Here is a 22,921-nt window from a genome sequence, read left to right on the forward strand (position 1 = left end):
CTGCCATTCACCCATTCAGTCCAACAATGTTATGGAGCCTCCTCCCAGATTTTGAGTTTCTAACAAGTGAATAAAGTGGACAGAAGCTCTGATTTCAAGAAGCTTATGTATAAATTGGGAGTTAAGACCTTAATGAAGTAACATGTGCATAATTACAAATTGTGTTAAGTTCTTTAAGGGGGGGTCTTTAGAGTTTATTAAAGGAGGAGCCAATTCAGTGGGGGTAGGGACCTCCTGAGTAAGAATTTAGTGAACCGAAGAATCACAGAGCAGCATATTGTGGCCCATACTCATGCTGGGGCAGGAACCCTCATGGAAGCCAGCTAAAGCCTATTGCTCTGTGTGTCTGCTGGATTATGATGCATCTAGGATGTTTTATAGCAAAAAGTCACTAAAGAGCTTAAGCATAAAGGTGACATGATCAAATCAGCATGCTAAAGGACCCTTCTGGCTGTAGTGCAGCTAATGGGATTAGGAGGGAGCCAGCAGGAAAAGGGAGGTGGGGAAACTCCACAGAAAGATTTTGCAGAGGAGATGGTGATAGCAAAGATGAGAAAAGAGTATTCATTTCTCTAAGGCACTTTTTTTTTCTGTTTTGTTCTCAGCAAATAAACAGGGTGCAGCACCAAAAAGTTTGCAGGCATGCCTCAGAGGTAGTACAGGTTTGGTTCCAAACCACCACAATGAAGTGTATATCACAGAAAATACTGTCAGATGAACTTTTTGGTTTCCCAGTGCATATAGAAGTTTGTACTAGACTTTAGTTTATTAAGTATGCAATATGGCATTGTGTCTTAAATAATGTACATAATTTAAAGAATACTTTATTGCTAAAAAATATTAAGCATCGTCTGAGCATTTGTCAACTTGGGTTTATTTTGTTGTTTTGTTTGTTTTTTTTGGTTTGGTTTGGTTTGGTTTTTTGCTGGTGGGGTGTTTTGCCTTAATGTCAGTGTCTCCTGACTGATCAGGGTGGTGGTTGCTGAAGGCTGGGATGGCTGTGGTAATTTATTAAAATAAGACAACAATGAAGTCTGCCAAATTCATTTCCCTTGAACACTACAGCCCATTGTAGGGTTATTAATTACCTTAATTTCAGTATTGTTGTGTCTTAGGAAATAGGGAAGCCTAAGGAGAGGCAGGAAGATGGGGGAATAGCTGGCTGGTAGAGTAGTCAGAACACACACAACATTTATTTTTAAATAAATTATCAATTAAATAAAACCCACTCACCATTTTATGTGGGAGTGGTTCATGGTGGCCCATAACAATTATAATTGAGCATCAGAGATCATGAATCATGGGTAATCATAACAGATACAATAATATGAACAAATTTAAAATATTGTGAGAATTACAAAACATGATATAGAGATACAAAGTGAAAAATGCTGTTGGAAGAATGGTGCCCACAGACTTGTTCAGTGCAAGGTTGCCACAAACTTACAATTTGTAAAAAATGCCATACCTCCTAAGGTCCATAAAAGGAAGAGCAATAAATCAAGATGTGCCTGTATATAATAAATAGATTGTTATATGAAATGATTAACTTAAGTGATTTCAAGAGGTAAAATCCACACGATGTGTTGGTAACTTAACTATGAGGGGCCAAGAGAATGGGAGATGTTGAAGATGACAAAACTTATGGTTTACAGATACATAAGGTTGCCATGCACTAGGGCTTTGTCATTTTGTTTTCTTTGGATCTGTGTCAGTGAATATTTTCTATAAAGGGCCAGATAGTATATACTTTAGGCCTTGCGGTCCATGCATTCACAGCTACTCACTTCTGCCATTGTAACAAAAAACTGGCCATAGACAACATGTAAGTGAACAACTGAGATGATGCTCTGATACAATATTATTGACAAAACAGGCAGTGGGCAGGATTCAGCCCACGGGCAGTAGTTTGCCAGTCCCTGAGTAAATCATGAGTTTAATTTTAAACAAGTTTAATGGGAGGTATTTTTGAGGCATCCACACGAATATGGTCACGTTATTATTAGAATATGTTATTGTTAGATCCAGATTTGATTGCTAAGCATCTTTTAGGGAAATGTCCCCAGAGAGGGAATAGATCAGTGGTCACTTGTAGTCAGCATATACACTGTAAGGAGATGGCTTCTATAGTGACAGTATTGTTTCAGAAAGAGGCAGCTAACTAGTGTCAGCAGATGTGCACTGTTTGGCCCTTAGAGTATATGATATCTTTAAAAAGGCATCAACTTTTAAAAAAAATCAGAAGGTTCCATATATTCTGAGTAGGGGGTGGGGAGGATAAAAAAGAAGTTCTGAAACCAAGCCTAGTCATCCCTTTTAGTTAGAAATAGAGAAAAGCTTCATAAAGAATGAGAAACCTAGATTTACTGTAGGGGCAAACTGTTCAGTTAATCTGGGAGGTTTCAATTATATACACTTAAAAACAAGCACCCACCCACTGTTGCTTGTATTTGAGGGAAATACAGGCATTGAAACAGCGAGTGCAGATCATTTAGGCAGAACTATTATGAAATCTCTTCTTGATGTATAATTTAACATCTATTTCTAAGTATGCATAATCTTACTGTGTTCCTTTAGACTTGGTTGTTTTGGGGACAGAAATGTCTCACTACCTCTCCATTCATTTACTTTCTATGTTCTGCTGCCGTAGGCATTTTAAATTGTTTGGCCAATGACATAATGAAACGTAAGCCTAGAGACCTTACTGACCATGCAACTCTGTAATTTCACGGTAGCTTCATACTGTCCCATTAAATTGTCAGAGTATCACTGAGCATTTTATGTGACCCATTCTGACTTTTAATGAGAGATACTGTATCGTAAGGTTGAGAATAGAAGTCCAGGCAAGACCACCTCTGTGGTCACTAAGTTGTCTACACAGCACAAAGATTTTCTTCCAAACCCCAGCTCTTCAGAGTGTGTGGTTCAGTGGTTGCCAAACCTGTCTACATTTCACCTGAGGAGTTTTAAAAGACACTGATGCTTCTTTGAAAATTTTAGAGGCTCTCCAAGTGATTCACATGTGTGGCAGGTTTAGGAACCACTGGCTTAATTCAAAATAAAATCTCTATGACACCATAAATTTATCCACGTCCTGGACTTCCAGGGGCTCGGCGGTGAGATGAAGCTCTGGATCTTTCCATGAGAATGCCCAGGTTCTACCATAGCAAAAAGCCTTTCCTAACAATATGGTGGTGCCACTTTCTTCCTAGAGTACATTAAAAACAAAGATGATTCTTGGGATGCCTGGGTGGCTCAGTCGGTTAAGCGTCCGACTCCGGCTCCGGCTCCGGTCACGATCTCTGGGGTTTGTGAGTTTGAGCCCCACATCGGGCTCTGTGCTGACAGTTCAGAGCCTGAAGCCTGCTTCAGATTCTGTGTCTCCCTCTCTCTCTTCCCCTCCTCTGCTCTCTCCCTCTCTCTCTCTTTCTCTCTCTCTTAAAAAAAATGTTCTTTTATAAAGTTTGAATAGGTAGAATATGAATTAATGAGTGTTTTTATCGTAATATGGCAGCCCTGAAATTCTGTTTCATAGTCTAGTCATACTGCCTATGGTTTAAAAATAGAAGCTGAGTCTTAAAAAAGAAAAAGCCATTGAATGCTGCTACATGATTCCTTGCGAAGCTCTTGGTAACCCCTCTACCTTGCTTACTTGACCCCCCCCACCCCCCCACAGAACTGAAACCTGGCTCTTTTCTAATATCAAGAGTTAAATATTCCTGTTCATTTTTCCTAAAACGCTCTTTCCAAAAATTACACAGGACAAATATATTTTAATGAACAAATAGTGTTTTAATAAGAAGGCTCTTTTAAAATTAGCTTATTCTATTAAGGTTTTAATAAGTAAAAAAATAATATTGTAGAGAATTATTCAATAAAAGCACCAGCCAGCTTGGTCTACAGAGTAAGCGTAGGAAACATGCAAATGGAATTTCACTAAAGAAAATATCTCTGCAGTGACAAAATTTTCACTTAGATAGAAAATATCTATGTGGGGAAAAGAACAGATCTCTACTAGATACAAATGATACACCAAACAGTGTATTCTGCTTTTGTTTGAGTTCTGCCTTTGGCAGTAAGACAGCAACTAATTTGGTTTTATTTTAAAATTCCAGTGATTATAAGGTCTGCACATTCCCTGTGAAGTAGCTCACTCTCTACTAGAGCCAGACCCCAATTTTTCTTTGCCAATCACATGTGCTATAGAACTTGAGCTGACAGGTGCTTTTTCATTGTTTCCTCTCTGAGCCAGGAGCAATGGAGTCCCAGCTGATAGTCTGAGTCTGGGGCTTTCCTACTCGCTTTTAAGAGCATTCCCAGGAGACAAGACAAGTGTTTCTGATCATTTGTTGTTTGAAAGTCCCTTTTCCTTCTGGAGCTACTTGCTATCCCTATTAGAATTTGAATTATTGGCTAATTGTCTAACAGTCTCAGAAGGTCTTCACATAGTAAATGCAGAAGTAAGAAAAAGTGTATTTGTTAGAATGTTTCATTGCAAGTAGTTGACTATGCAGGCAATATTGGCCAATGACTAAGGAAAGTTTATCATTTCATGTTCAAAATTCAGGGGCACATTAGCACCAGTGTTGGTTAATTTGGTGACGTCATTATCGTACTGTTAAAGAATGATTAATGAAGATCATTTAGATGATAGAAACTAACTTTAAACACTTCATGAACTAGACAGTCTCCTTTCAGAGAACCACAAAATGGGATGGAAGGCTTTTAACAGGATAAAGAATAAACAACAAGGAAAAGACAAACAGAAAAGAACTGATAGTCTGGGGCCATATAGTCAATCTTGTTTGGGCCAAGAAGGCTCAGAGTTGGTTTGGCATTCTGAGACTGGCTAACTGAGTACACTGTATGTCTGGTCAAGGGGAACTTGTTTATAGGGGCACAGAACTTACCCAAGTTTGGTTTGCTGAGGTGACATCCTGAGCAGCAGTGGCTCCATCTTGGGCCCAGAAATTATTTCAGCACCATCAAAGACAAAAATTCTTTTTTATCTATTGTTTTCTATCCTCAGGATATGGGCTTTTTTCCCATAAGCTTGTATTCATGGTTAAAAAGTGGCTGCTGCAGTTCCATACATCATGTTTGTACACATCAGAGTTCAAAGGCTAAAGACCATAGATCTCTTCCTTGTATCTCTTTTAAGAGCGAAGAACCACATTCCTAGGACTGGACATCAGGCTTATGTTTGCTTTCATTGCCCAGAACTACATTTCTTTCCTAAACAATTGATCTGCCTATCCATATAATCTATTTCAACATCTCTTCCCCATGAGCCAGCTACTGAGCAGACCCAGTATCCAATGACTATAAACAATGGTGTCCGGGAGGAAAATGCGTCCTTAATCAGGGAATGTAGAACTGTATCTTCTAAAGAAGATGGCAGTAAACATCCTAGCCCTTTTTTCTAATCTTTCTGCACCTTCACTTTGGCTTTCCAGCTAAGGGAAACTTGGTTTTGTTGCAGCCATCAAAATAGAATAGAAATCTACATTCCTACTAGCCTCTGGCAAAGAAAATTGACACTATACTTGAATATTCATAGTCCTAAATGAGTATTCTCCCTTTAATAAGTATCCATGGGCATTTGCAGCTGACTGTTTATTCTTATGAAACAAGCCACTGAGTGTGTGTGGATGGGTATAGATATACACAAATCATATGTATAGCTTTAGAATAATTCTCACTTACTAGAGCTTTTAAAGGTTACTTGGTATCTTCATTCAACACGATATATTTTCAATAATGATTTTTTTGGCAAAGCGAGTAAATTAGACTTTTGTTCATTTGTTGCAAGAGGCAACTTTGTTGCTGTAATATATACAATTAAACGGAGTTGAGATGTACTTTAAATGAAAATTGAAAACAAATTAAGTAATCAGTCAATGTAATGTTTGTGGTTATAGCTCTTGTATATATTTGGATAAGTTAAGGGTGGAAAAAAGCTGTTCAGCATTGCTGGGCATTTTATTTTATTCCAAGGGGAAAGAAGTAGCTGGCAACATTTGAAATTGGCTGTAAAATATTACAGATAATGATAATTTGCTTTTATATTTGTATGGCCCTTCATCTATTCCCATAGATCAAGTTTAATCATATGGCATATTACTATCTACTAGTGTTAGAATTAGGCAATCTGAAGTTTAGCTAATGAAATATATTTATAGGTTGCTGGGTTTTTTTTTTTTTTGGTTAATCTTTCTTACTAACCAGGAGTAGGACCTTTTAATTTGACATTTGGAAACATTTGTATTAATAATAGCAATTTTTTAGGTTCCATCTTCTCGCAGTTTGACATTTGTAAAGTTAATGTGTATCTTTTTATCGCTTATTACAAATTATTTCCTTAATTTTATGACTTTGGGATGGCTGCCAGTGACTTACTGCCTCAAAAATCATGATGTTGAGAAAGAGATGATTATGTTTTATATTTAGTTAGATTTATTAGTACTGACTTGGGCTTTGTGCTGAGGCAAATGGGTTTACACAAGTCATCTGAAGATTTTTGGGTCTCTGCTTAAAGTTCAAATTCAACCATTACAAGGCTATGATAATTTATGAAGCTTAATCCCTGAGCCATTATTTTTCACAGTTAACTACATTTGTTTTAGATTTTGAATGTGGATCTTAACTCAGGTTTTGATGCAAGTATCACACCCTGCTATACATTGCATTCTGTTTTAATACAGTACTAAACTTCCAAGAGCGATAAATTAGTTTGCTTTCCCCCTCATCTCTTAAAATTATGCATTTTTAAAAAGCCTCAGATTTTCCAGTATTTTTCTATCCTATTTTTTTAGTCCAACTGTATTAAAAAGGTGTGGGGGATAAGGGGTGCCTGGGTGGCTCAGTCAGTTGAGCATCTGACTTCTGCTCAGGTCATGATTCATGGGCTATCAGTTGGTGCCCCATGGACTTTGTGCTGACAGCTTGGAACCTGCTTTGGATTCTGTGTCTCCCTGTGTCCCTGCCCTTCCCCTGCTTGTGCTCTGACTCTCTCTCTCTCTCTCTCTCTCTCTCTCTTTCTCAAAAATAAACATTAAAAAAAAGGTATGGGGAATTTCAGCTAAATTTGTTCATTGGCATTTATTCTATGAATTAATTTTCTGACTTAATTAAAGTCATATTTAATTTATATTTTTTATTTAAGTTATTTAATACATGTGTTTTTCAGGACTGTTGATCACAAGTAACAAATGCCATTGAAAGTGTTTCAGCATAGCAGAATTTACTGGCTTGTATAATGGCACAGTCTAGGGAATGCATGCTTCAAGCATGGCTGTCTCAAGTAGCTCAAACAGGCTCCTTAGTGATCTCTCTTTTTCTCTTTCTCAGTAATGCTTTTCTTTTTGTTGACTTCTCTCTCTTAGAAACTCCTTCATTCTTATAGCCTTGCACACTGGCATCATTATATCCTACAAACTGCTAGTCCAACAAAAATGAGAGATTTTTATTACATGTAATCTCAGTAAAAATGAAATTAAATTCCTCTCCATTCTATAACAATCCCATCCCTGACCCATATTCTGTGGCTAGGAGGTTGGAATGTATCCATTTTTGACAAAATGTGGTCCCTAGATAACCCTCAGAAACATCACCAAAGATTTGGTTAGAAATACTTATTCTCAGATCCCTTCTATACCCAGTCAAAAAATCCTACTGTGGGACCCAGTATACTGGGTGGTAAGGAACCCTCCTAGGCAAGCATTCTCAAGCTTGAGAACCCCTGCTGTACATTAACTAGCCAAGACTGGGTCATGTGAGCAACCCCTGGAGCTTCAGTGTAAGTTTCATCTCACAGCAAGCATGTAGAAAAGAGTTCTGAGGAACCAATATCAGGAAAGAGGAAGAGTAGATGGTGTGCTGACAAGTAAGAGATCTCTGCTACAATGAAATTTCAGCCCGACACTACTTTTTCTTTGTTTCTAATGACATTATTTCTCAGAACACTGTTGATTATGAATTCCCCTCTAGAAAACCACTATTCTAATTAAAGCAAATCAACATTCATCCTCCTCTAGGATACGGTATTTTAGTTTTAAATTTCATCTCTGAATAGGTAGGTATGTGGCCAATATTGAAAGGTTTCCAGACCATATTTTTTTTTATTCAAATGCTTACCAATTACTTAGATATGGCCAACTACCATTATATACCCTTCAGTAATGAACCTTATTACTCTTATGTGGTAAATAATAGACTAAAATGAATTTGCTTCAAAATTTCTCATTGATAATGGCAGTGATGCCTACAGAATTTTAGGAAAGGTAGTCAACATTGCAATATCACCTAAAATAATTTTAAAACAAATTTTTAAAAAGCAGCTGATAAGGGAGATGCATGTAACATTTCACATTACTTAAAATTTGTGTTTTGATTTATCATTTGTTAAAGATTTGTTAAAGATCCAAAGGTAGTTGGTTTTTTTTTTGTTTGTTTGTTTGTTTTGTTTTTTTGTTTTTTCCTTTTAGTATATTCTTACTTGGAATGTGTAGGGTAGGAATAGAGAATATGTATTTTTTAACAGTTGCCACAGGGACTTTTTTTATTATTATTATTTCTTTATTTTGAGAGACAGAAAGAGCACGAGCTGGCAAAGGGCAGAGAGAGAGAGAGGGTGAGAGAATCCCAAGCAGGCTCCATACTGATTTGGGGCTTGATCCACGAACTGTGAGATCATGACCTGAGCAGAAATTAAGAGTCTGGATGCTTAACCGACTGAGCCACCCAGGTGCCCCAACCACAGGGAAATCTTAAAATCAGGCATGTTTGGCATACTCCATAGTAGCAAAAAGTAAGGATGCTGTGGTGGAATAGTTGGGGTCAAATCTTGGTCTTAGTTCAAACTAACTGTAGGGAGGTGGGTAGTTCTTTAGCCTTGTCAAGTCTCAAATGCTGCTTCTATCATTGTTGTTGTTTCCTTCTCTCCCTTTTCTCTTAACTAATCTGCCAGTTACACCTTCTCATTTCTTATGCTGCAGATAGAGGACATGCAGTGGGGTAAAGGAGTCCGGGAGATCCCCCCCTCAGTGTGCACACTGCCATGCAAGCCTGGGCAAAGAAAGAAGACTCAGAAGGGAACTCCGTGCTGCTGGACCTGTGAGCCTTGTGATGGCTACCAGTACCAGTTTGATGAGATGACATGCCAACATTGCCCCTACGACCAGAGGCCCAATGAAAACCGAACCGGCTGCCAGGATATCCCCATCATCAAATTAGAGTGGCATTCCCCCTGGGCCGTCATCCCTGTCTTCCTAGCAATGTTGGGGATCATTGCCACCATCTTTGTCATGGCCACTTTCATCCGCTACAATGACACGCCCATTGTCCGGGCATCTGGGCGGGAACTGAGCTACGTTCTGTTGACTGGCATCTTTCTTTGCTACATTATCACTTTCCTGATGATAGCCAAACCTGATGTGGCCGTGTGTTCTTTCCGGAGAGTTTTCTTGGGCTTGGGTATGTGCATCAGTTATGCAGCCCTCTTGACAAAAACCAATCGGATTTATCGCATATTTGAGCAGGGCAAGAAATCAGTGACAGCTCCCAGACTCATAAGCCCAACATCACAGCTGGCAATCACTTCCAGTTTAATATCAGTTCAGCTTCTAGGAGTTTTCATTTGGTTTGGTGTTGACCCACCCAACATCATCATAGACTATGATGAACATAAGACAATGAACCCTGAGCAGGCCAGGGGAGTTCTCAAATGTGACATTACAGATCTCCAAATCATTTGCTCCTTGGGATATAGCATTCTTCTCATGGTCACATGTACTGTGTATGCCATCAAGACTCGGGGTGTCCCAGAGAATTTTAATGAAGCCAAACCTATTGGATTCACTATGTACACGACATGTATAGTGTGGCTTGCCTTCATTCCCATTTTTTTTGGCACTGCTCAGTCAGCGGAAAAGGTAAGTGAAAATGCACACCACACCACACATTCAAAGTATGTCTGTTTTTGTAAATATTGAAACCAAATTGATTGTATAAAGCAAGAAGTTTTATATCCTGAATTACTAGGCTTCAGTGCTACAGGAATCTAAAATCTGCAGGGAACTGTGCCACATTCATTTCACTGGAAACCAACAAGAGGTAGCTTTTTCAAGTTAATTTGTGATGGAATTATTCAGTGTAGCAAGAGCTAATCCAGTATAAAATCATGCAGTCTGTCCAAATGAAATCTTCCTATTCATTCATTACCCGCCCTCTCTTCTTACACATATATTTCCTTGGGATAGGAGAAAAAGGCCACAATGCTTCACTGGGATGAAGATGGTCATTACTAGCTCTCTCTGTCTTGTTAGTGACTTTCTAGGTTTTCACCGCAGATTGGACCTAGTTTGTGAGCAACACAACATACTAGAAGTTCCATTTGCATATTATATATATATATATATATATATATACACACACACACACACATATATGATATATATTTCATACATATTCATCCACTATATATTTATGTGTGTGTGTGTGTATATATATACATGCATATACATGTACATATATACATACCTACATATATGCACACACACACACACATATATACACACATATATATAGTGGATGAAAATAGGAGAGTTTTGGTTATCACTGTATCCTGGGCTCCCTAAAGCTAGATATACATCTGTCACATCAAGTGATTCAAAGTGATATGAGAGACTCAACTTTCTAGCCATGGGAGGGACAGTATGTAGTACAGCAGGTGTCATCAAACTGTGGAAACTCAAAGTTGGCAAAATTAGTGGACCCTAATATGTTGGTCCTAGATATGGTTAGTGTGCATTCTACCCGCCCCCCCCCCATATAGTTATACAGTTTTATGAGTCTGTAGTTAGGCAGCCCTAATGTGTTGATTCTTAAAGCAATTAATATATGTCTAGCTGTAGGTTCAACAGGCATGCAATTAGGCACTGCTAAAGCCTTGATTCTACATGAGATTCCTACACATCTTTTATACTCACCTGGATTTGGTTTTTTGTGTATGCAAATTGGGCAGTTCTAATATGGTGATCTTCATAAGATGTGCTGTCCTTCATTCCTTAAAGTCAGCTCTGGCATGGCGGTACAGCTAAAGCCAGAACCAAGACCTAGAGCACTAAATGGAACACTGTATAAGAGAGGGCATGCATATAGCTTGATTAGAAGTGAAAATGTAGGGAGTGTAGCCTGATTCTGTGTTACTTTGTAGGAGTCTCTGAAGCATTCAAGGACTTAGTGCCCTAACTGAGGAAAACAAGGATTGAAGTAGGAATCTCTACAAATTCACAAATCTGTGCCTCTAGGAATTCATTGAATCTGAATTTTTCATTATTACTTCTTTTCTCATATAATCCTGTAAATTATTAATGACCTTTGACTGGTGTTCCAATGGAGAAGATGTCTCTCATCTAAATTGTGTGATTCAGAAGCCATCAGTTTGGACTGTGTGGGGTTTGGGGTTTTTTTGTTTGTTTATTTGTTTTTAATGAGTATCTCGTAAAACCACAGAGAATTCTGAAACCAAGGACAGTGAATGGTTCCAGATATGATTTTAGTCATGAATGTCTTAGAGGAAGTTCTAAAATACATGCTCAACAAGCATAGTATGTTTCCAACAGTATGTTTCAAATTCATAATGCATGTTTACTGTCTGTGAAACCAACCTGAATTGCATTTTATTGCTTCAATCTATCCCTGGGCCAAGGGAATAGTAAAATATGAGTTAGGGTAGTGAAACGCAATAGAGAGAAAAAGGAAAAGAATTTCCCAAACGTATGCTAGTAAGTTGATAACCATTGAACTTTTTATGGGAAATGATGTGTATTATCAAAGCCTAGAAGATAATAATTATTTTTTATTAAAACAAACACAAATCCCTATGTAACAGGCTAAAAACATTAAATCCTTTTCTTATAAATTTATTGTTGGGGAATATAAAAGGCAGGAGTACCTGCAGTTTTATAGATGGTCCCTGTTGTAATGATATTTGACAATTCAAGTCTCTACCCTTTAATTTGTCATTTCTAGCCCTTTCTGGTCATGACTGTGAATCCTTTCTGTAAGATCACGGGTATAGTAGACTCATTTAAATACCTGAAAGTGATATAGGGCTTCAGGAATTGAATTCACTGGTTCCAGTTGTTCTGTAAGACTTTGAGCTGGTTGAACTGAACTACAGCAATAAGTAGGCTGTCTTTAAGCAGTGTGCTTTGTATCCTAGAGTTTTGAAGGCATGTATGTTTTTCTTTGTATACTCTCAGTGGTTTGTGATGTCTTACATGGTTGATTGGCACAATTAAAGGTACTAAATTGCCAAATGGGAACAGTGAATTTTATATGGAAATTCACACATCTTAAAGATAGGCATATGGCTAGAGAGGCATGAGTGATAAATTTAAAATATTTTTTTACATGAAACCATGGAATTTAAATTGTGGAAGGCGGCAAATTGACAAATGCAACAGAGATCACAGAAAAAGGCATCATTGCCAAGATAAAAATATTCAGAATCACAGCCCTTCCATTTCTGTTTAGATTGAAGAGTCTAAGTGTTTAAGTGAAAGAATTCCATTGTAACAAAAATAAAGGATTAGGCGGTGATTTCAGTAATAACTATTTACTGTTTTAGGAAATTGAAATCATTTTGATTATGATAAGGATATCTTTGTGAAGTTTCTCATCAGTTGAGTTCATTAGCGCAGCACAAAGGATGAGAAATGTTTATTTTCTCATGAAATATCAACCCTCAGTATATTTTTGCTTTTGTGAAGAAGGATGAAGGAGATTAAAGTTATCTTGTTTTATTGTTGCTAACCCTGTGATTATGAGGATCATGCAACAAGGTTAGGCATGATGAAGGAGGTAAACTTGAGCCATAAGAGAATGATCCCTGGTTTTAGGAATTTCTGTTTAGGTCACTGAGATGATTCAAGGAAACACTGGAAATAATAGAGTTATAGAAATGTGGGAACTAGCTGGTCTAGTCAAGTGTGGTAATGTCCCATTGCTATATACTGGCAATGGCTACTGGAGGACTAGATTGTTTGCCATGAAAAAAAAGTCTTTGTTTATGGCTTATCTATCTTCTTTGCATACCTCCTGGAAAAGAGCTTGGTTCATACAGGGAGGATACAATCTACCCTGCCAAAATAAGAGAAACCCTGTAGAAGTTAGGTTTATCCAAATCTTTTTAACCAGTTGTCAGGAGAGCTTTCTAGGTAAGCCAGTGTTTTTTTGTTTTTTTGTTTTTTTGTTTTTTGTTTTGTTGGTTTTTTTTTACACATGGATGAGGAGAAAACCTTTACACCACTTGGCTCTGCAAAGACAAAGTAGACCTTGATATAAATGGAGTGGAGTCAGAGGGTCTCAGAGGTCTTCCCCTCTGTGCATATGTATTTGTTTGGGTAGCAAGGTGGGGAGAGGAAGAGAAGGAAAAGCATTGAGGCATTTTATGTTCAGGGAAGAATGATGGAAAAAGAGCAGTGGCTGAAAGGAAGGAGTATGTCTTCTGTAATGCGGCCCACAGGCCATTCTTCATATATCAGAACAGAATCGCAAAGATTATAGCACTTAAGTAATAAGATTCTTTGGTTTTCACTGAAACATTATTCCACGAGGTGACAGAAGAGGGCTACTGCTAGTAATCTCTGAACCAACTCAGGATCCTTAATTCCATGCTTCTTAAAATTGTGTGTATGATAATCCCCATTGGAACTTGTCTTTAAAAATATTCCCAACTGGTTCAATAGGGCAGTGGGATGGGCATAGAACTCTAGACTTCTTAGCAAGCATGCTGGAAGTATGTCAGCACAAACCAAGCATGCTTCTGAAAACTACCTGAACATTTTCTTCCTAATCCACCGAACATATCATATAAATATTTCCTGATCCCTATTTTTAGAGCCTTTAAGAATAAATTAATTCTCATCTCAAGCAACTGGGAGGTCCAGAGATCAAGGAACCAGGAGATCAGAAAGACATTATTCAGAGTCAGAGACAAAGTTTAGACTCAGGAGGTCTGAATGAAGTGTCAACTCATAGGCTTTGGCTAGAGACCTTAAAAGTCAGGACCAAGACATTGACCCTGCAACCAGAGATAGCAAAGAGACAAGCAGAAAGAAATGTCCACGAGTGTTTCTAGAGGATTTAGACATAAGGCAACATTTTGATCTTCCACATGTGACAGAGCCCCAGAATCTGAACACAGAGTGAACTAATCTAGGACTGACATTAAGGATCAGAAATATTTGGCAGGTAGGTAAATATTTCCTAATCTGTGCCCTGGGCAGACAGTGGTAATCAATTATGGCGAGCTTTCTCTAAACCCAGGTGTGGTCTTAAAATCCTTATCAACACAGTCATTAGGCAGCCACTACCAGTAAGTCAGAACTGGCAGGAATGTGAAATCCATGTGTCATTTCCCATTATTACTGGACACTGACAAATGACCTTTGATATCTCTGCCAACTCAGCTGTTTGTTGTCATTGTGCAAGAGCCATTGGGTGGCTTTCATTAGAATATATCTGCTTAAATATAAAGAATACTCAGGAAAATGGGAGTGTGCTTGAATTAGTCTTTATCTTGTCTCTGATTATACATCTCTAAGTTTTCAAAGGCCATACAGAAAAGAACAGTCCTAGCTCCCTTTGGGAGTCATATATTAGTTTATGCCTCTGCCCTATTTGATTTGATTAAGATTTTCTCATGGTCTTTGAGCACTTGCTCCACCAATTGTGAAATAACCTACTATGTCCCTAGTATTCTGTGAAGGACTGGGGAGGAGAGGTGAAGAAGGCACCATGTTCTTCAGTCAGGAACTCAAAAGCTAGTGATCAACAGAGATGTTCAAACCAACTTTGAATAGTGCGAGGCACGCTACAGTTGTCAGACGAGGACTGAAGGACAGGCACCCCAGAAACAAGAACTCTACTTCTGATTCATGGAGGAGTGACATGGACTGAAGTTACCAGGTGGAGGAAGCGCTGTGACAATCCAGTGAGAAATTATATCCCGTGTAAAAAAGTAGGGAGTGGTGTTTTCAACACTTGATGTGTAGAGAGAAGAGACAGATTGCACTTAAGGCGACTTTGACTCTTGCAAATATGAGGTGTAAGAATAAAATTTAATAAAATCGCATTTTATGGGAAAACTTTAAAACAGTGTGAACCCCAACATTCCATTCTCAAATTAAACTTTTGGCAAGAATCCCATCTTTCAAAGTGATAGACCAAGTTAATTTTAAATACTCTAGCTTGTAAGCTGAAAAACCCGCTTTCCCTTCTTAGGGTGAAATATTCCCCTCTGCGTATGTTGAATTATGCAAAGTCTTCTCTCTAATGCAATTCTCCCCTCTCTGATGTTGTGGGCCTGGGGCCTGTGACAGAGATAGTGATGCGGTGAAGAGAAACAAATCCAAATTACGGAGGACTGTGTTTGGACTCTATTTCTGTAAGCCATGGAGAGCCAACAAAAGGTTTATGAAGGTGGGAGGAACATTAACATAGGGTATTTTGGAATATGAATTCCAGGGATCCAGGGACAGTGCTTGAGGATGAGTAAAGGTGAAACTGCTGGTGTAAAGAAAACTAAGTTAAGTAGCTATTGTAATAGATTGACAAAAGATGGCACTCATTTAAAGAAGGTCTGAGGGAATAGAAAAGATAAAGCAGGTTTGAAAGCTACTTTGAACACTTTGAACCTTAAAAGAGTAAGGGAATATAATATGCCTTACCTTTCCTTTTGTGTTATGCTGCTTTGTTACTGGAATAGAGATATGCTTATAGGTACTTTGTTTCTTTTTTGGAATTCGCAAATAGCATTGCCCACTATTCCATGTTTGAGTTTTGTTTTGTTTTGTTTTGTTTGTTTGTTTGTTTTCTAACAGCAACTAAATAAGGAAAGAAGAAGGACTCCCTCCCATTATTCTGTCTTCTATATACAGTCATGGCTAACAATCTGATAACAGCTTCTGGATATGTAAATACACCAGATTCATACACAAATATAGATGTATTTTAAAGCAAAAATTCTGACTTTCTTTTCTGGAAGGCTTGGTAGAACCTCCATCTTGCCTGGAAATACATATTGAGAGAAGTGTCCCAGTGCTTAGCTTCCCTTGAGGCCCTTTGTGCACTCATGCTGTGATGGGCAAGGGGGCCAGTGGTTGAGGTCTTGCTTCTGTTGTTTAGTTTTGTCTGTTCAAATTTATAGTAGAAGCATATGGAACAATCTCCTTTCTGCTTCCTCCTGTGACCCTCATGATAACTGAGCTTCTCTCCAAACAGCCCTCTGAAACCAGCTGTTTGCACGTCTGGTGTTAGTCAGTGGCTTGAGATAGTGCTGTCCTATACTCTCCTCCTGAAACTAATTTTGGGTGCAGTCACCTAGGATAATGGGAGTCTTCACCATCTTAGTCCCTTCCTTTATCTGGAATAGCTACTTCAGCAGGTAAATGCAAGAGCGGTTGTAAAACTGAACTGAGACTAACAAGGAAATAACTTACTATATTAAAACAAAGTCCCCACCATTCAAGGTTTAAACAGAGAAGTGCTCAAGAAAGAGAAATTGCTGCTAAAGGGAAAAACAAAGCAAGTCTTGAATCGGTCCCCTGTGAAGTATACTGGAGAACCTAGCTTTCCCATGAAAGTGTCTTTTACTGTGAGATCTTAGCCTCCAAGAGACACCAGTCACAAGGATGCAGACCTCACTTTTATAACTAGTAGTGGGATGTTCAGAGAAATCCCTGTTGATTGGCATCTCTCAAGCATCACAGGCTACCTATCATTTTCAGAAACAACTCTTCTTAAAGCATGGGAAATCATAGCAGAACACTGTCTGCTGATGAGCAGTTGGGGGCCTGCCAAATCCAGGTTTGGGGTCCTAAGACACCTATAGTGCAGAGCCTAACACCGGTCTACTTAGTGTTTTGTTCAGGTCCCAGATGCCCTGTGGTCCTATAAGACGGTTCCTCCATAACCCATCATGCTGTGGTGCTCTGGACCTATTTCATTGTACCTTGTGACTGTGTCATTTAACCTTTGTGGTCCTAGGTTTTTCCATCTGTAGTCATTCCTACTTGTAGATTTATGTAAGAGAAAATGAGAACTTTAAATTGCTTAATACAGTGTTCATAAAACTGATGATAACATGGGCTGGTAAAGATGTGGAATAACTGGAACTCTCATGTGCTGCTAATGGGAATGTAAAAGTTAGTCAATCACTTTGGAAAATAGTTTGGGAGGTTCTTAAAATATTAAGCATACACCTATTGTGCTACGCTAGCTATTCCTCCTATCTCTTTACCCATGAGAAATGAAAGAATATGTCCAAAATTATATTGCATATAATTTTTTGTATGTTTAATAGTCAAAAAATTGGAACAACCCAAATGCCCATCAATAGCTGAATAGATGAACAAGTCATGGTCAGGCGATAAAATGGAATACTACTCTGAGGTAAAAAGCAATAGATTATTGATCTATCCAACAGCATGGATAAGTCCCAAATAATTATGCTCAAAGAATACAGGCAAAAAGAGTATGCACTATATAATTACACTTATACCAAAATAGTTTTAACATTGGAATTAATCTTTAGTGAGAGAAAGCAGATCATTTGTTGGCTGGGGATGGGTGGGGGGCTGAAGAATTACAAAAGAACACAAGGAGCTTTACATATTAATAAAAGCTGTTAAAAAATCTCCTTGCTAGAAACCCTCTTCTTTGCTCTTCCTCTTTTCTTGAGCCTTACTCATTAAGTGCTTTTATTATACCTAGTGGCCTATTTGCACAGTACTGAAACTATAAATTGCATTGGCAATAAGGCCACAATTGTACAGATGGGTTACAGTAGAAGAGCACTTCAAACACTCTCTAGCACATGGTAAATGCTCAGTAAAGGAGAACTGTATCCTTCCACCCTAGGCTCACCTTAGCAAAAATTTCTTTCTAGGTCAAGGCAGGAGAGTCTGCAGAAGGTAACATAGTCCTGTATTTGGGGAAACTGAAAGTAGAGGAGTTAGTATGAATTAGCAGGATGACAGGATCTAACTCTGAAGAGGCAGGTAGAGGTGAAATCTTGAAGGACCCCGCATGCTTGATTTTGTTTATAAGGCAAGCAGGGGAAAGCGGCCGTCAATGAATTTTAGGGCAGGGATATGTGTGACATGTTCGATTTATGCTTTCAAAAGATTACTCTTTCCTTATGAGTAAGCATTTGCATGATAGTTGTGATATTGTGATTTATAATAAGAAATGTGTATTTACTCTTTGTTCCATTTCTGGCACAGAGCTTCTACTACCTCTGGAATTTCCAAAGAGATGAAAGCAATAGGGTGTCTTTTTTTATGTTAATGAGGTGACTTTTTGGACCCTACTGAAGGATGGAGTCGGTTACCAGGAGAGCCAACCATGTGATTAGAGAGTTGGAACTTTCAGTCCCACTTCCTGGCCCCTGGGAAGGACTGGAGGTTGAATGGATTGCCACTGACCAGTGATTTAATCAATAATGCCTATGTAATGAAGCCTCCATAAAAACCCAAGAGGACAGGGTTTGGAGAGCCTCCAGGTTGATGAATACTTTAAGATTTGGGGAGAATAGCATGCTCTGAGGGCAGGGAATCTCTGCTCCCTTTTCCAGTACCTATTCACTATGCATCTCTCTCATCAGGCTGTTCCTGAGTTATATCCTTTTATAAAACACACACACACAAACACCAAACAAGCAAACAAAAACACCCAGTAATGTAGTAAGGAAGATATTTTTGCATTCTGTTAGCTACTCTAACAAATGAATTCAAGCCTAAGGAGAGTGTTGTTGGAACCTCTAATCTATAGCCAAAGGTGGTAAGCACAGGTGACAACATGGACTCGAGATGGGCATCTGAAGTGGGGGTGGGAAGGTGCCGTCTTGTGGTACTGAGCCCTTAACCTGTAGAGTCTGATGCAATCTCCAAGTAGAGAGTGTTAGAATTGGGTAGAATTGTAGGACACCCATCAGGTTTCAAAGCTTTGCTTGGTGGTGAGGGGGAAAAAATCCAGACATGAGAGCTGAACGCACAACCTTAATATGTGAAATTCTACCCTGGAGATAGACAGTGGTTACCAGTGATGATTTAAACGGACTTTCCTTATGTTTAGGCTTTTATTTATTAATTTTTATTTTTCATTTTTCCTATGTTTAGAGTTTTAGATCCATGATAGTACAGTATACAACTCAAAGGATAAGGATGACTGAGAACAGTCTCTTAGAGAAAAACATTGGATCAGAGCTGCAAACCACTTGTTCTTCCCTTTACTTCCCATTTAGTAAAGGAGCCAAACGAACCTCCCACATCTGGGAGTAATACCTCGGATCTGAAAATTATGATCCTGCTCCCTTCCCTGCTCCAGAAGATGGCTGGTGGGGAGGAAACTTGGAACACTGCATCCAGTCTATATCCTCTGTCCCCAGGTAGAGAGGTACCCACAGGAGAGACTATACCACAGTAGTAGTTGATTTATATTATTGGTATTGGTAAGAATGGCTTTGAAGAGGATATACTCTAAATATTGTACTGTACTATACACAGTCTTCCTTGTTTTGGCTATCATCAGTGTGTTGCCACCAGTCTAGCTTTTTCCAAGGATAATTAATGGATCTTTGGCTTTTGAATTGTAAGGAGTTCCTAATGAATAAAGCTGACTGGCAGCTGACTGGCAGTTGGATCTTAGAATCAGGATGCATGCCAACTGCTGTGGAGTTGCACACCCTCAGATGGCCAGGTTTGTTAACCTGTACTTTGGTAGCATTCTACCCTAGTTTAGTGTCACATTTGGCCCTCTAGGTCTGACTGAGTTTGGCCATAAAACCATGGGGAAGTCAGTGCATCAAGAAGTGAGCAACCTCAAATTTTACACAATGATCTAATTACAGACTTCAGAGAGGGCCCATGTGAATTCCTCAACTCTGAAAAAAAGTCACACTTTCCTATTTAAGTCTCGTGTACATGGAGTTGTTGGGGAAGAGAAGGGTATACAGTCAACCGAGAAATTACAAGGCAAGGCTGAGAGTATACTGTATCAAGGAACATAAAGGACAAATCAATACCACTAAATCAGCAATTCCTTGAGATTCTCAAATATCTCTATATATTCAAAGGAGGAACCTTAGGCACAATGCGTTATCCGTAAAAATCTGTTTGATGGGCAACTGAGTTCCTGAAACAAGAAGTCCCATTTTCCTTCTTGTATTGCAGGCTCTCCAATTTCACTTGGAACTTTGATGTGATAGCACTTTTCTGATTTGTCACTTTCAGGAAGCTGATAATGTTTCCAATGAGGCTTGATTTATATATAAGAAGTCAGTCATTCATACCTGGGAGATTCTGGCTAACAAACCCAAAACCCCAGATCAGTTTGTGATGATTGGGTTTTAGCATCCAAGACTAGATATTTAAGCTAGCTAAATCTTCCAATTCTATACAGTCCATTGTGTTTCTCTGGTAACCTTCCCAGTCCCCTGTCAAATTGACTCGGTTGGAACACCATTGCCAAATGGCATTGTTGATGAGGCAAGGGCTGCTGTCTGCTCCTGGACCAAACACCAGATGAGTAGAGTGTTTCATTTTGACTCAGAAATAAGATAATTATCTCTTGGTTTAATGTTCCAGATTTTAAGATGGAGAAGTATCCTGTTCATGTGTTCATTTTCCTTCCTTCCTTCCTTCCTTCCTTCCTTCCTTCCTTCTTTCTTTTCTTTTCTTTCTTTTTTCTTTCTTTCTTTCTTTCACTCTCTCTCTCTCTCTCTCTCTCTCTCTCTCTCTCTCTCTCTCTCTCTTTTAAGAAATTTAACTGAGAGCCAAGCATATTCTAATATGCATAGTGAAATTCATTCTAATTCCTCATTTCTTTTTCCCAGAATCTTTGCTATGTGGACATAGATAAGTGTTTTATCAAACTTTGGCACTTGTGTATAAGTTTCAAAATTGGGATATTACCCAGTGAAATTGTAGTGGGGAACAGGCTCAGAATCTTCAGATTTTCCATTGTTGAAAATATGGCACAAACACTAATAAACAACAAACAGAGGCAAACAACTGACAGGAAATGAACCAGATACTGTAGGAATGCTTATGGCAGAAGAGACGCACCTTCTGATTCCAGTGCTAGAGCTGTGCGAATGATTGGTGAGTGAGCTCATTAAATTTTAGATCCTAATAAAGAGCTTTGGGAAATGGAAGGAGCTATTGTTTCATTTTGTCATAGAAATCCAGTTTCCCACTACAGCTGTTAGGAAAGGAAAATGTGAGGAAATGATTCCTTAACGGTGATGCTGGCAATCATTCTACCTGACACAAAAGCACTGGTGTCTGTAACAGGTCCTCAGGTGCCTAAAATTGAAAATCGTCTCTCTAACGTGTCTGTGCACTCCCATTCAGCTTTATGTTCCAACTGATCGCTTGTCTTATAATCAACAGTCAATTTTTTGATCCAGTGCTTCCCATTGCACTGGTCTAAAAATACCAGGTTAGTAGATGTACTGAAATAGCAAATATGAAAGATTTTTGTTCCCCATAATAACACTATCTTTATTTTTATTTTTTTCCAGTGCCTACCACCCCAGAGCTAGAGAGAGAGTTTTCAAATAGTTTATCTTTTAGAATAGCCTTTGTTACTTAGCAATTGATTTTTAATTGCCTGTAACATATCAAGTCCTGAGACCCCAACAGCTGGGATTCATATCCCTCTTTGTTTTTTTATTTCTATGTATATTGATTGTCCTTACATTTCAATACATATGTACATTGTACTTTTCTAAAATATGTGTGTTTCCATCACCCTCCCAAACAATTCAGGAAATTTAGCATGATTTAACTTCTCTTTGATATGCACCAACTCCTGTCTTACTCATAGTTTTGGCCATTGAGTAAGTATACCAGTTCATATAGCTTGTATTTTTTATATTTTGTTCAAAATTTTTAATTATTTTTATAAGTATCAAAATTATACATATATAAATGTCAATAATTTTTTAAAAACTTGCAACAAAAATAATAGCATTCATCACCTTTTTTTTCCATTTCCAAATACCCCTCATTAGAGAAAACTATTTCTAATATTTTTCAATGTTTTTTTTGGGGGGGGTTGTTTGCATATCCCTCTTTTTAAAAAAATTCTCTAGTGACTTTCCATTTATATTAATAGTGGTAATATTATTATGAATATTAGTATTGCCTCTCTGTCACCATCCAAACTATAGCATTTAAACTCTTTCTTAGAAGCTATGAGATTTAGAACAAGGGTCACAAACTGTGGCTGGCAGGCCAAATCCAACCAGCTGCTTGTTTTCATAAATAAAGTTTTATTGGAACATAGCCACGTTCATTCATTTACATACTGCCAATGGCTGCTTTCGTGCTCCAAGGACAGAGTTCAGCAGTTGTGGCAGAGATCATACGGCCTGCAAAGCAGATAATATTTATAACCTGGACTCGTACCAAAAAAAGTTCGCTGCCTCTGCTTTAGATGATGAGATGCCTTCCTATCTTTCTGACCCTCATTTCCTATGCTTCTCATGCCCACTTATATCCCTTCATCTTGCTGATATTATGCCAGTCCCTGAACATACTGAGACCATTTTCTTCCCAGGAACTTTACACGGGATGTACCATCTGTCCAGGATTCTGTAACCTAGAACTTTTCTTTCTCATCATTCAGATTTCAGCTTCTAGACTCCTCTGTGAGGGGTCTTTACACTCTTGCATCTCAGGAAATGTTCTCTCCAACCCATTTGTATCCTATTTCTTCCTGTCTTTCATCAGTAACTAGTGTCAGTAATTGTTTTACTCATGTACTTTTTGCCTGCATGTCCTTATAAATATAAGTACCTTGAGTGTAAGTATTTAGTTTACTCTGGATCAGTAGGGCCCCCAACGGT

The 22,921-nt window shown here is 38.4% G+C and overlaps 1 protein-coding gene across 2 annotated transcripts in view; it reads left to right on the plus strand.

The window, feature by feature from the left end:
- Positions 1–22,921, plus strand: part of GRM7 (glutamate metabotropic receptor 7) — an 862,204-nt gene that overhangs the window by 695,934 nt on the left and 143,349 nt on the right. For both annotated transcript variants that reach the window (XM_047851063.1, XM_047851065.1), the window contains exon 8: positions 8,997–9,932. In XM_047851063.1, the coding sequence (XP_047707019.1) occupies positions 8,997–9,932 (936 nt within the window). The remainder of the gene's footprint in view (positions 1–8,996; positions 9,933–22,921) is intronic.

The sequence above is a fragment of the Prionailurus viverrinus genome, chromosome A2 (assembly GCF_022837055.1).
Source record: "Prionailurus viverrinus isolate Anna chromosome A2, UM_Priviv_1.0, whole genome shotgun sequence".
Classification (NCBI taxonomy): Eukaryota; Metazoa; Chordata; class Mammalia; order Carnivora; family Felidae; genus Prionailurus; species Prionailurus viverrinus.